The sequence below is a fragment of the Gekko japonicus genome, unplaced genomic scaffold (assembly GCF_001447785.1).
Source record: "Gekko japonicus isolate JY-2015 unplaced genomic scaffold, Gekko_japonicus_V1.1 scaffold1389, whole genome shotgun sequence".
Lineage (NCBI taxonomy): Eukaryota > Metazoa > Chordata > Lepidosauria > Squamata > Gekkonidae > Gekko > Gekko japonicus.
In genome coordinates, this window is record NW_015176492.1 from 270,257 (window position 1) to 281,894 (window position 11,638).

The following is an 11,638-nucleotide window of genomic DNA, read 5'->3' on the forward strand; positions in this document are numbered from 1 at the left end:
TGGATATGGCTTCTGTGCCTTTCGGCATGCTGGCCTCAGGGCCAACAGGATCCCAAGCTTTCAGGAGGCCCGGCTCTGCTGTGGGGGCCACGCCGTCTTCTGGCTGCTGAATCTAACAGCGAAATAATCATTGCGGGGAGAACCCCGTATGTGTTCTGTTCAGAGGGCCGGGGGTGGTGGTGGCTCCTGAGAAGCAATAGTTAAAAAAAGAAGAGTGCATCTGAGCGTACACAGAGCGTTTCCCTGTATCGCAGCCACCTCCCGAGACTAGGGGGTGGAAGGGAGGGAAGCGGCTGCGGGGAAGACCCGAGTTCCCCGTACCTCCGTCGCCACGACCCTTAGCCGGCCCAGGTTTGTGCCAGCTTCGGGTGGGCGGGTAGGGTTGTCCTGGCAGTGGAACAGCTGGCAGTGAAAAAAGGAAGGGACTAGAGAGAGCCGAAGGGGAGGAAGGCCCGTACGGCTCTCGTTTGGCTATGCCAAGAGCACCTGGTGTCGGGTGGCTGGCTTCGCTCTGGCCCCACTCCCGTGCTTGAACAGCAGCCGGGGATGCAGAAATGCGGTTGCGGAAGCCTGGCAGCTCCCGGACAGGCCGCTGCGTATCAAGATGCAGGAATGGGGCCAGCAGAGAAACGGGAGGGCGGCCACCCTCGTTCACCTTAGCTGGGTGGCAGCCAGCTAAAATGGAACCACAGAGCAGAGGTTGCGGCGTCCCCTTTACGTGTGGGGAGGGGGAAAGGGGCAACCCGAGTTGTGTCAGGTGACCCGTCGTGCCCTCCCGCTGGACCCCTTTCCCCCTGTGATCTGAGAAGGACTCTCCGTGCACCTCCAACGTTTGTGTTGGAAAGGACTGGCGAGGGGTGCGGGTAGGGAAGGAAGTCGTCCGCAAGGACTCAGTGGTTTGAAGCCCACCCATAAAAGGGGAGAGGTTCGTCCAGGGGGAGGAAGCCCCCAGATATCACCCCTGAAGGGAAAGTGCGGCCAGACGACCTGGGGGTAGTGGTTCGTTCTGGGAAAGAGGGGGCGGTGATAGGTTTGTGGGGTGTCCAACAAAACCCCTCCTCACAGAGGTGGGGCTTTCCGAACGCTATGGGGACTCTGGCGGTAGGGTTGCTTGTAACCTCCCTTCCCTCCAACTGTGGGGTCTAAGTCAAGCCCCTTCCTCCGTGGCGGCACGGCTGGGGCTATCAGTCAGCAGCCGGGTACTCTCGTGCGGGGTGGGGCACATCACATAGCGGCCGACCGCCTGGGGAGGGTGCACCTCGGCCATCGTCACGGCAGGCTTGAGGGCCTGGCTCTGCTTGGCGGGGGGCTCCTCAGCGCCCAGGCCCCCGACGGCCCCCAGCTCCACTTCCTCAGCCGCCACCCCGTCGTCCATGTTGACGTAGAGGATCTCTTCGGGGTCCTTGGCGGGAGGGAGGGACTTGAGGATCTTCTCCAGGGCCCCGTGCAGGACCTCGAAGCTGGGACGGTCACGTGGGTTGAGGGCCCAACAGCTCATCATGAGTTCGTATCTGCATGGTGCAGGGAGATGGAGAGAAGTTACGGATGGGATCTTTCGTAAGGGTCTGGAATGCAGCCACCCTAGGTGTGGGGGGAGGTGGTCTGCAGTAGGGAACCCCCCCCCCCGAAAGCTTCTGCCGCTGGATCCGTTCGAGACACGTATGATCAGCAGCAAGGAGACTTGGCTCTCCTCACTGGAGTCGCCCCTAACAATGATATGGGGTTGATTGATAAAAAAAAATCTCATTCTCATCTCTCTCTAGATTTTGGAGTTCCAGATGATCAGCTCTTATTTTCAGATCGGCACCGGTGTCCTGGGGACCCACGATTCGTCTGTTTCGATAGGCCAACTTGGTTAAGACCGTGGCACGTAAAGGGTCTCGCTGCCACTCGAAGGTCCTTCCGGTTGTTTCCGTCTCGTTATCTCCCCTCCACCTTGCCGAAGCGCATGGGTGCTTAGAAAGATTGACTGACACCCAGCCCCCAAAAAGGAATCTTGCCACCCGCATGCATTCAATTGACTGCATATGATATGTCTTGCAGGTACACGTCAGAGTGGTCGAGGGGAGAAAAAGACGAGATCGACGAGATCGACTGGAAGGAAACGGGGGCTGCAGGAAACCCAGTTCTGGGGTTAATTGGAGGGGCTTGCTGTGTTGTGTTGGAAAGAAAGTGGGAACAATGGCGGAACACAACCACGGAAACCCACATATCCCTCCCAAATTAACAGCAAAACTATTAGAGCTGCGGCTTGCCCTAGAGCTTGTCATTTGTACAGGAGGCTTCATATGAGCCCCTGTTCATCTCTGGAAATGTTCTTATGGTTATGGACCACTCTTGCAATGCATTGTGGGAATATCTCATGATAGATAGACGGGGACCTTGATCGAGGGCTTTCAGAATTGGGGCTTGTTGCCAGCAGAGGTCATTTCGGGGGGGATCGCGGGGGATCGCAGTTCCCCCGGGTGAGGTATGGGGGGCGGGGCACACAATGAAGCCCCGCCCCCTGCTTCTGGCCGCCCCGCTTCCAGCCCTCATTCAGCCAGGAGGAGGCAGGAGAAGAGAGAGGGTAAGTTGCTTCCTCCCTGCCTTTCCCCACCCCTGCCTGCCTGGGGCCAGGGAGGGCCTTCGCGGGGCTTCCTTGCACTCCCGCTGGCCTTGCAGGTCCACCGCCGGCGGCCGGGACCGTTTGGGGTGGGGTGTGTGGCCTTATGACACACTTCCAGTGATGTCAGGGGGTGTGGCCTTATGACACACTTCTGGTGATGTCAGGGGGTGTGGCATATGCTAATGAGTTCCCCTAGCTCTTTTTCTACGAAACGACCCCTGGTTGCCAGAGAAACAGAAGGTGCTTACAGGCCATCTAGGCAGTCGATTGGCTGTTTGAGACGGTTGCCTTGGCGCAGGTAGTCATAAATCTCACTGTTTTCCACACCGGGGTACGGTGTCTGGCCTCGCGTTGCTATCTCCCACATGGTGACGCCAAACGACCACTACAAGGAAGCAGTTAGAACACGGGGGGGTCTATCAGCAGCTGTTAGCCATGACAATTGAACAGAACCCCCATGTTCAGAGGCAGTATACCTCTGAATATGGGACGTTGATCCAAAACTAGGGGAAAGACCATCAGTCAAGTATCAAGCCAGAATCCACCTTTTCCCATTGGTCCAGCAGGATAGCAAGCCAACCTCCTCATTGGCTTGTAAGGGAAGCAGGGCGGGAGGAATCAACAGCGCCCCCCCCATTGGTTAGCTCACCACATCGCTCTTGATGGTGTAAACACGATCCGCCAGGCTCTCGATGGCGATCCACTTGACGGGCATCTTGGAGATACGGCCTTGCCGATAATAGTCCCCGTTGTAGATCTTTTTGGAGAGGCCAAAGTCGGCGACGCAGGCTGTCATGCTCTCGTTCAGCCTGTTGGAGGCCAAGAAGGCGTGTGTGAGTCTGAGATATACTCGTGTGAGAGGGGGTTTGGGGGGATGAAAGCAAGCCAGCGTTAAGCTCCTGCATCTGTCGGTTCCACGGCGCCCCTCGCCCTCCCTGTGCCGATCACTCACATGCAGTTGCGGGCAGCCAGGTCACGGTGGATGAAGTTCTTGCTGCTGAGGTACTCCATCCCACTAGCAATGTCCGTCATGAACTTGACCAGTGTCTGTGTGGGCAGGTACTGGGGTGGGGAAGCAGAACACAGCTGTTATCGTGAGCGCGCGGGTTTGCTTTGGGGATCTTGCGCCTCCCCTCCAAAAAAAATCATCCCCCCCCTCCAAGAGGGGATGCCTGTTGGACTCCTATGCAGAGAATCCCCTCCTGTAGCATGTCTAAAGACCGCCATTTGTGCCTACTCTAACTTTACAAAGAAAAGTAATCTGCCAGCCGAAGTGGTTGTTAAATTCACAACAAATACCTAGGGGAACAGCAATACAAAACTGTACTATAAACCCAAAGATTGCTGCAAGTGTGCACAAACAATAAATGAATTTACACAAAAGTAAGTCAATCTTCACTGAAGATGATATTCATGATGTGTCTTTTATAGTCGATGAACAGGTGGACAGAAGACAGACGAACTTCTCGAGTAAATGCCCATTTCGAAGTGTCTTTCTCAATAATTTCGCATCCAAATATACTGAAGATGACGATGAAGTCTTTAAATCCAGTTCAGAGGAAGAAGCAGAACTTGCTACATGGATGGCATCTAGCAGTGAGGAGGACAGCAGTTCCGAGAGGGGGGACAAGGAACCGGAAGAAGAAGGAGCTGTAGGGCGCGCACCCTACAATTTGAGAGACAAAAAAGGGAAACACCCCAATATCTGGCAAACTTTCTGGAAAGCGCATTAAAGGACAATACTAATAATAACCCGAAAGGACATTACTAAAATAGTTAACACCTTTTCTTTTAACAGATAAAGAAGGAAGATCAGTCAAACGCAGAAGAAGCCACAGAATGTAATATTACTAACAAAAGATTAATATACTAATTTTATCATCACTCACCACTATTCTTAATCCCTCTATATACTCTCCCTCTTTTCTGAAAATTATAAAAGCAATAAAATTCTCTCCTTTTTAGGAGAGTTTTGGAAAACAAATAACAAAGACCGCCATTTGTTCCCCTCTAGTGGCCAGTCTGTGGACACCATCAATTAATTTCCTATACCTGTTCCAAAGCGATTCATCTATTTATTTATTTTCCCCCACTTATACCCCGCCCTACCTGCCGAAGCAGGCTCAGGGCGGCTTACGCAGATAAAATCCATAATAATACTCAAAGTTTCATAAAACACTTAAAAACGTGTCAATTAAAACAATACCATATTAAATATTAAAATGCAAGCTGTGTTCTTTGATATCATAACGATGGCAGTTTCCGTACGAATACACTCCATAGTTGGTTAGATATCCAGTTAACTGATCTTCAGTATAATTGGCGCACCTAGGCTGTCGATAGCCAACCAGGAACCAGGCTCTACGAGCTGTAATAGTTGTTAATCGTGGTGGTTAATCGTGGTGGTGAGATTACATACCAGTGGGGTCTCCCCGAGCCGGGAGTATAACAGGAAGCTGTGGAGGTCTCCATGTTTCATGAAGGGCAAAATGACCACCGGGGAGGGGTACCCTTCGCTTTCTGTGTTCTGTAAACAGACTCCTGTGGCCAAGACAGAAAAGCAAGCCAGGATGGAGATTATCAGGGTTTTAAGTCCCAGGATACATTTATTGTATGTATTACAATGGAACGGTCTGCTTCCCCCCTCTGATATGTGTGTGTGTGTGTTGGTTTAGTCCCAGGGGGTGGAGTTCCTGCTGGTTAGTTCTGTTTGCTAGTTAGAACTGCAGATTGCCTGAGCTCCCATGTCCTGAAACCAGTTGCTCCCATCCCTGTATCTCCTTGCTAATAAAGGGACGCTTGGAATACACTCATCTCTACTGTGTGAACCCGTGAGTACCCTATTCTGGACTGAAAGCAAAAGGGAACCCTGCAGGTCCCACCCCCAGCTATTCATTAGAGGCGGGGTCCCCAACCTTTTTGACCCTGTGCACCTTTGGAATTCTGACCTAGTGCAGTGGACGCAGCCACAGAACAGCTGCCACAAAATGGCTGCACAAAGGGGGCAGTGCCAGTCTTACAAAGGCTGCCATGGCTTACCTTCAGTCACACAGTGAAGATTTTTGCGCTGCGGTGGCATCTGGTGCCAAAGCGAAAATATTTAAAAATCTGCACAGCCAATGAGATCTCCAAAGGCCAATCAGAAGCCTTGCTGGGGGAAAGCTCCACCTGGGCCCGCCCACTTTCTAACAACACTTGCCTGGCGCCAGAAAAAGTATCAGTGGGGGCTGTGGTTCCCCCGGGCACCATGTTGGGCACCCTTGCATCAGAGAAAACGGGCTGGGAAAGAGCCAAGACCCTCTGGGGGTCCTTTCGCCAAGCCTGGGAATGGAAACCTATGGGTCAAAGTACAAAGTCTTCTCGGTTTCAAGGAAGGAATGGACAAGCCTTGGTTGTGTATTCGGCTATCCCTCCCAAAACTCCTCGGTGGATAAAGACAGGGAGGGGGAAATCAGGAGGGAGCCTCTCTCGAGTTAGCCCAGCAGCTGACCCCCAAGTCCCCTCTTGCCCCCTACTTTACCCAGGGCTTCCCAAGGAAAACTGCCTGCCTTGGGGCCCTCGGAGTGGAGGACATCTGCTTTCCACAGGCCTTCTAGCTGAATGTTATTTATTTACTGCCGTCTTTCCTTAATGTGAACCAAAGAGGGAACCAGGGAGACTCCGGGAGGAAGGCCGTAAAAGCGGCCTTCTGCATCAGCCGAAGCCCCCCACCCACTCCCTCCGTCGCCCCCGCAAGGCCCCATCCTCGTCAGAGCTCCCAGCCTCTGTGCCAACATCTGTTTTCCCAAGTCCCCTCTCCTCCCTGTCACTTTTGGGCCTGTTCCCCAGGGACGATCCATCCGTCCCCCTTCCCCCCTCCATCCAAAGGCTCTTTCCTCTCTTCCGTTTCCCATGCTACAAGGCTTGCAAGAATCCGCAACGGAGTGAGCGTGTGCTGGCATCCGGGCAAACCCACCTTGTCCCGGAATACCCAGGGGCACGGGACCAAACCAGATTCTCCAAGCCTCCCCCCTCGGCCCACTTCCCCCACGATCCCATCAATAAAATCGGGAGGCGAGCCTTAGCAACAGGCCGGGTTGAGGACTCCATGGTGGGAAATTCCAGGAAATGCGGGGAAGGGGGGCGGAGCCCAGGGGAGGTGAAATTTGGGAACGGGAGGAAGCTCAGCAAAGGCAGGACGCCGTAGTTGGCATACGGTTGCCAACTCCAGGTTGGGACATTCCTGGAGATTTGGGGATGGAGCCTGGGGGGGCGGGGTCTAATGCCATAGAGTCCGCCCTCCAAAGCAGCCATTTTTCTCCAGAGGGACTGCTCTCTGGAGACCAGTTGTAATCAGTCCCGTAGCAACAGTGGGGCATTTGGGGGGCCCGCCCCCTCAATCAAAAGCCCTGCCCCCAAATGAATTTGCATTTTTAAAAGGCTCATGGGAATGCTTTCGAAAGACTCGCCGTGACCTAGGTGGTCTACAGCAGGACAGGGTTAGCAGAAAGGGGGATTGTGGGAGATGTATTGAAGGCGTCACTCTTGAGTGCCCTTCTAAGCCGTCTCGCCCTGTGGAAGGGAACTCGAAAGGCATTTGAATGCCCCCTGAGCTGGGGTCTTTTTTTCCCTTAGGCACTATTGCGCTCGCTGCCCTGTCAGTTCAAAGGAAGGGCTAGAGACAGGCTCAGAGCCACCCCCCCTTTGAAGACAGGCATTCTGATTTATTTAGTAAAGGTAAAGGTTCCCTTGCTCGAAAGCCAGTCGAGTCCGACTCTAGGGTTGCGGTGCTCATCTTCGTTTCCAAGCTGAAGAGCCAGCGCTGTCCGAAGACGATTCCGTGGTCATGTGGCCGGCATGACTAAACACCAAGGCGCACGGAACGCTGTCACCTTCCCACCGAAGTGGTCCCTATTTATCTACTTGCAGTTTCTTGCTTTCGAGCTGCTAGGTTGGCAGGACCGATTAATTTAATTAACTGGAATTCAACAGCCCCCTTAAAAATCGAAATGCCCCCCCAGACAAAAAAATTCTTGGCTGCAGGCCTGCTGATTATAATCCCGGGAGAACTCCAGGGGTCCGCCTGGAGTTTGGGACCCTAGCGACAGGACAGTGGAGAAGCGACACGGGAGGGGGGACGCAGACACAACGCACCCTCCCCCCCGGCCACGCCCGAAGGGCCCACTTGGCATTAACCCTTCACACGCCGCAGCTCAAAGGGTCTCCCACACGGTCCCTCTCATCTCACCGATCAGCTTCATGACGTTGGGGTGGTCGAAGTCCTTCATGCAGACCGCCTCGCTGAGGAAGTCCTCCATCTCGCTGCGGGTGCAGATGGCGACTGCGGGGAGAAAGAGGCGGGCGTGGGCGTGAGCGCTGGGGGACCCCACCCAATGCTCCCTCTAAGCTGTGGAGTCTTGTGAGCAACAGTTCTACTTTGTGAGCTACCGACAATAAAGTTGTGAGCGAGCGATTGGGCCCCTGCATCCGTTAGTTTGCCCCGGAGCCATCCCTGCCTGAGCCAAGACAAAAATGTGTGAGCCGGAGGCTATAAAAACTGTGAGCTAGCTCACACTGACTCAGCTTAGAGGGAACACTGGACCCACCCCCTTTTTTGCAGGGCCCGGGCACAGACCCCAGAGCGTGTGAGAAAGAGCGGGTTGGAGAGCGTGTGTTCCGGAGCTCCTCCACGCATCCGGCAGCGGCTTTCGGGCATCTGGGAAGGGGGCACTTCTTTTCGCAGCACGGGGCAGGGGAGGGTCGTCCGGGAAAGATAAAAGGACGAGGGATTTGCCAGACCACGGTGAATGTGTATTCTATGGGCTTCTGAATTAGGGACGCCAGGGCAGCCCAGCCTCTAGTGGAGGGGGGGCGGCGGCTGAGGGGTAGGTTGCCACCTCCAGGTGAGGATAGCCCTGGAGATTTGGGGGTGGAGCCTGGGGAGGACCGGGACCTCAGTGGTACAATGCTATACTCCACCCTCCGAAGGATCCACTTTCTCCAGGGGACCTGATCTCTGTAGTCTGGAGATGGGCTGTAATTCCAGGGGGTCCCCCAGGTCCCACCTAGGGTGGCCAGGTTTCCGCAAGGCCCCCGGTGGGGGGTGGGGGGTATCCTTTTGTTTAGAGGCAGTGTCCCTGGAAATGCGGCAGTAACCTCAGATGTTACAAGCAGGGGATGAGGTCTGGAGGAAGGATCGGGGCCCTTCTCCCACAGCTACTTACTCTTCATGGTCTTAACGGCGACTTTCAGGACTGCCCCGTCTTGGCTGAGCTGGCCCTCCATGACGGAGCCAAATTCTCCTGCGGAGCCAAAAAGAGAGAAGAAATAATCTATGAAAAAGATGAGAAAGGCGGCTGGAATCGATCAGCAGGACTGCCGGATGGGATCCTTTCTTATTTTACTTCAAGCGTCCCCCTGCCTTTCCCCCAAAGCGGCTGACAAGTCTCCAGGAGTTTCCCAACCTGGAGCTGGCAACCAAGGCTCCCTCTAAGGCTGTGGAGTCTCGTGAGCAAAAATTCTACTTGGTGAGCGACCGGCGGTGACGTTGTGAGCGAGCGATTCGGTGGCTGCAGAAATCAGTTCGCTCTGGAGCCATTTTTCTCCAGGGGAACTGATCTTGGTCGGGTTGCCGAGTCCTATCTTCACCCCCAGTGGGAGACTTTGGGGGGGCGTTCGTGGAGGGGGCGGGCCATCCCCGACGTAATGACGTCACATTGGGGATGTCCCGCCTGCCCGACAGGGGCGCTGGCTCCCTGCAGTTAAAGGGGCCCCTTTAACTGCAGGGAGCTGGCGCTTTCCTGCGCACCTGACCATGGAGATCGGGCGGGTGGCTGGCCCACAGCCAAGAGAGAAAGGAGAGGGGTGGCGGCGGGTGTTGGGGCTTGGGGGAGGGCAAAGGTAAAGGTTCCCTTGCTCGAAAGCCAGTCGAGTCCGACTCTAGGGTTGCGGTGCTCAGGGCTATTTTGGGGCAGGAACGCACAGGAACGGAGTTCCGGCTGGCTCCGGAGTTGGCCACGCCCAGCAGGAACTCATTATCATAATAGGCCACACCCAACAGCAGGAACTCATTAGGATTGGCTACATTAGGGGTGTGTGGCCTAACATGCAAAGGGGTTCCTGCTACAAAAAAAGGCCCTGGGTTTTGACAACAGGCAGGGTAAACAGAACAAGAAGCAAAAGGTGGGTGTGGCTGGATGACCATAACATGGGGGTGTAGCCTAATATGTTAATGTGCTGTGCTGTCAGGGGTGTGGCCTAATAGGCTAATGAGTTCCTGCTGTTGGGTGTGGCCTATTGTGCTAATGAGTTCCTGCTGGGCTTTTTCTACAAAAAGAGCCCTGGCCGGTGCTCATCTCCGTTTCCAAGCCGAAGAGCCAGCGCTGTCCGAAGACGTTTCCGTGGTCATGTGGCTGGCAGGACTGAACACCGAGGCGCTCGGAACGCTGTTCCCTTCCCAACGAAGTGGTACCTATTTATCTACCTGCGATTTCTTGCTTTCGAAGTGCCAAACTGGGGTTTTTGGCAACCCTATCTGGAGATCAGTTGTAATAGTGGGAGATCTTCAGTGGGCACCTGGCCACCCTCCTTTGTGAGCACTTGAGAAATGGCTTGGCCGATGCACGCACGCAATAACCTGATATGCAGGGGGCGGTGGGGGGGGACCACCCTGATTCGAACCCAGGCCTTTAGAGAGAAGGAGAACTCACCTGCAAGTGAGCAGACATGGGAGTTCTCCCCAAAAGCGGGACATTAATCCCCCCCCACACATAGGATAAATACTGCCTAACAGCAAAGAGTTTGTCAGCTAGTAACTTTTCATGGAGGCCCGCCTTTGGAAGAAGCATCCGAGGAATTCCATAAGTAAACACAAGTGTTCTGTGAGCCAAAGTTTCTCACTGGGGGATTAGAAATTCCTGGAGATTTGGGGGCAGTGGAATTTAGGGAAGGGGGGAGAGTGCTGTCCCTCCAAAGCGGCCATTTTTTCCGGGGCGGCTGATCCCTGCAGTCTGGATACGAGTTCTAATCCCGGGAAAACGCCAGGCCCTCGCCCGCCGGTTGGGGATTCTAGCTCTTCTTAACTGCGTGGGACGGCCAGCCAGAAAAGGAGCCCGCCCCCTCCAGTGAAGGGTCCCGAAGGAGTTCACCGATACAACCCCCCCCCTCCAGCCACACAGGTGGGTCCACGTGGGTTTTGCCAAGGCATCTGCTCGGAGAGGAAACGCAGACAGGTGGGGAATCCATTTCCCCCCTCCCCTCCCCGGGGCCAGAGAACATGAGTCTTGTAAGGGCTTCGGCACGCGACGAGAGCTCTTCCCGAGCCAAGCCGACCGCTGACATTTCCCGGGCGGAATCAGACTTTCCGTGTCTGACTCATTTTGCCGGCAGCTGCGAGCGCTGCTCCCGTCTCGAATCTGGGGCACGCGAAGGACCGGCCAAGGACTGGGAGTCAGGCCCATATGACTTGGCACGCCGTAAGCCTCCTCCCGAATTTACAGCGTGGTGGAGCCGGTTCGCGAAGGAGAGGAAAGGGGGAGACAAAGGCATCAGAACCGGGGTTGGGAGCCCAGAATCTGTTCGCGGTGCCAAGGTGCAGCCCAGAAAAGCAAGGAGGCCTCTGGGCACGTGCAGAGGCCCCTTCTCTGCTGAGCAGACAACTCGGCCTACACGTGACTGGGCGGGGCTGGTTCCCCAGTTAAGCGACTGTGTAGGGTGGCACGTGGAAGGCGTGGGTTGTGCAGTTTCGGGCTCCAGCTGACTCCCAGGGGTCAACAGCAAGGGAGGCGTCTGGCTCAAGGCCGGCGTCAGCAGATACTGAGGTGGGGGCAGCTCAGCTGTCAGGCTGCCAGGTCTCTTCCGGCCACCAGCAGGGGATGCGGGGGGTAGGGTGGCCAGCCCCAGTTTGGGAGAATCCTGGAGATTTGGAGGTGCGGCCTGGGGAGGGCAGGGATGCCATGGAGTCCACCTTTGGGTGTCGACCAGGGGTCATTCCCTGCCGGAGCGCACGGGAGCGGAGCTCCGGCAGTAAGGAGCCCGGGGGGGGGGGCACCT

General features: G+C 55.3%; 1 protein-coding gene across 1 annotated transcript in view; it reads right to left on the reverse strand.

Moving 5' to 3' along the window:
- Positions 1-374: 374 nt before the first annotated feature.
- The window catches only part of AXL (AXL receptor tyrosine kinase), a 105,199-nt gene continuing 93,935 nt past the window's right edge, over positions 375-11,638 (reverse strand). Inside the window, exons 14-20 of the mRNA XM_015427261.1 lie at positions 8,812-8,889; positions 7,836-7,928; positions 5,028-5,149; positions 3,561-3,670; positions 3,258-3,417; positions 2,857-2,993; positions 375-1,511 (exon numbers count right to left, since the gene is read on the reverse strand). Of these exons, the coding sequence (XP_015282747.1) occupies positions 1,148-1,511; positions 2,857-2,993; positions 3,258-3,417; positions 3,561-3,670; positions 5,028-5,149; positions 7,836-7,928; positions 8,812-8,889 (1,064 nt within the window). The 3' untranslated portion in view covers positions 375-1,147. The remainder of the gene's footprint in view (positions 1,512-2,856; positions 2,994-3,257; positions 3,418-3,560; positions 3,671-5,027; positions 5,150-7,835; positions 7,929-8,811; positions 8,890-11,638) is intronic.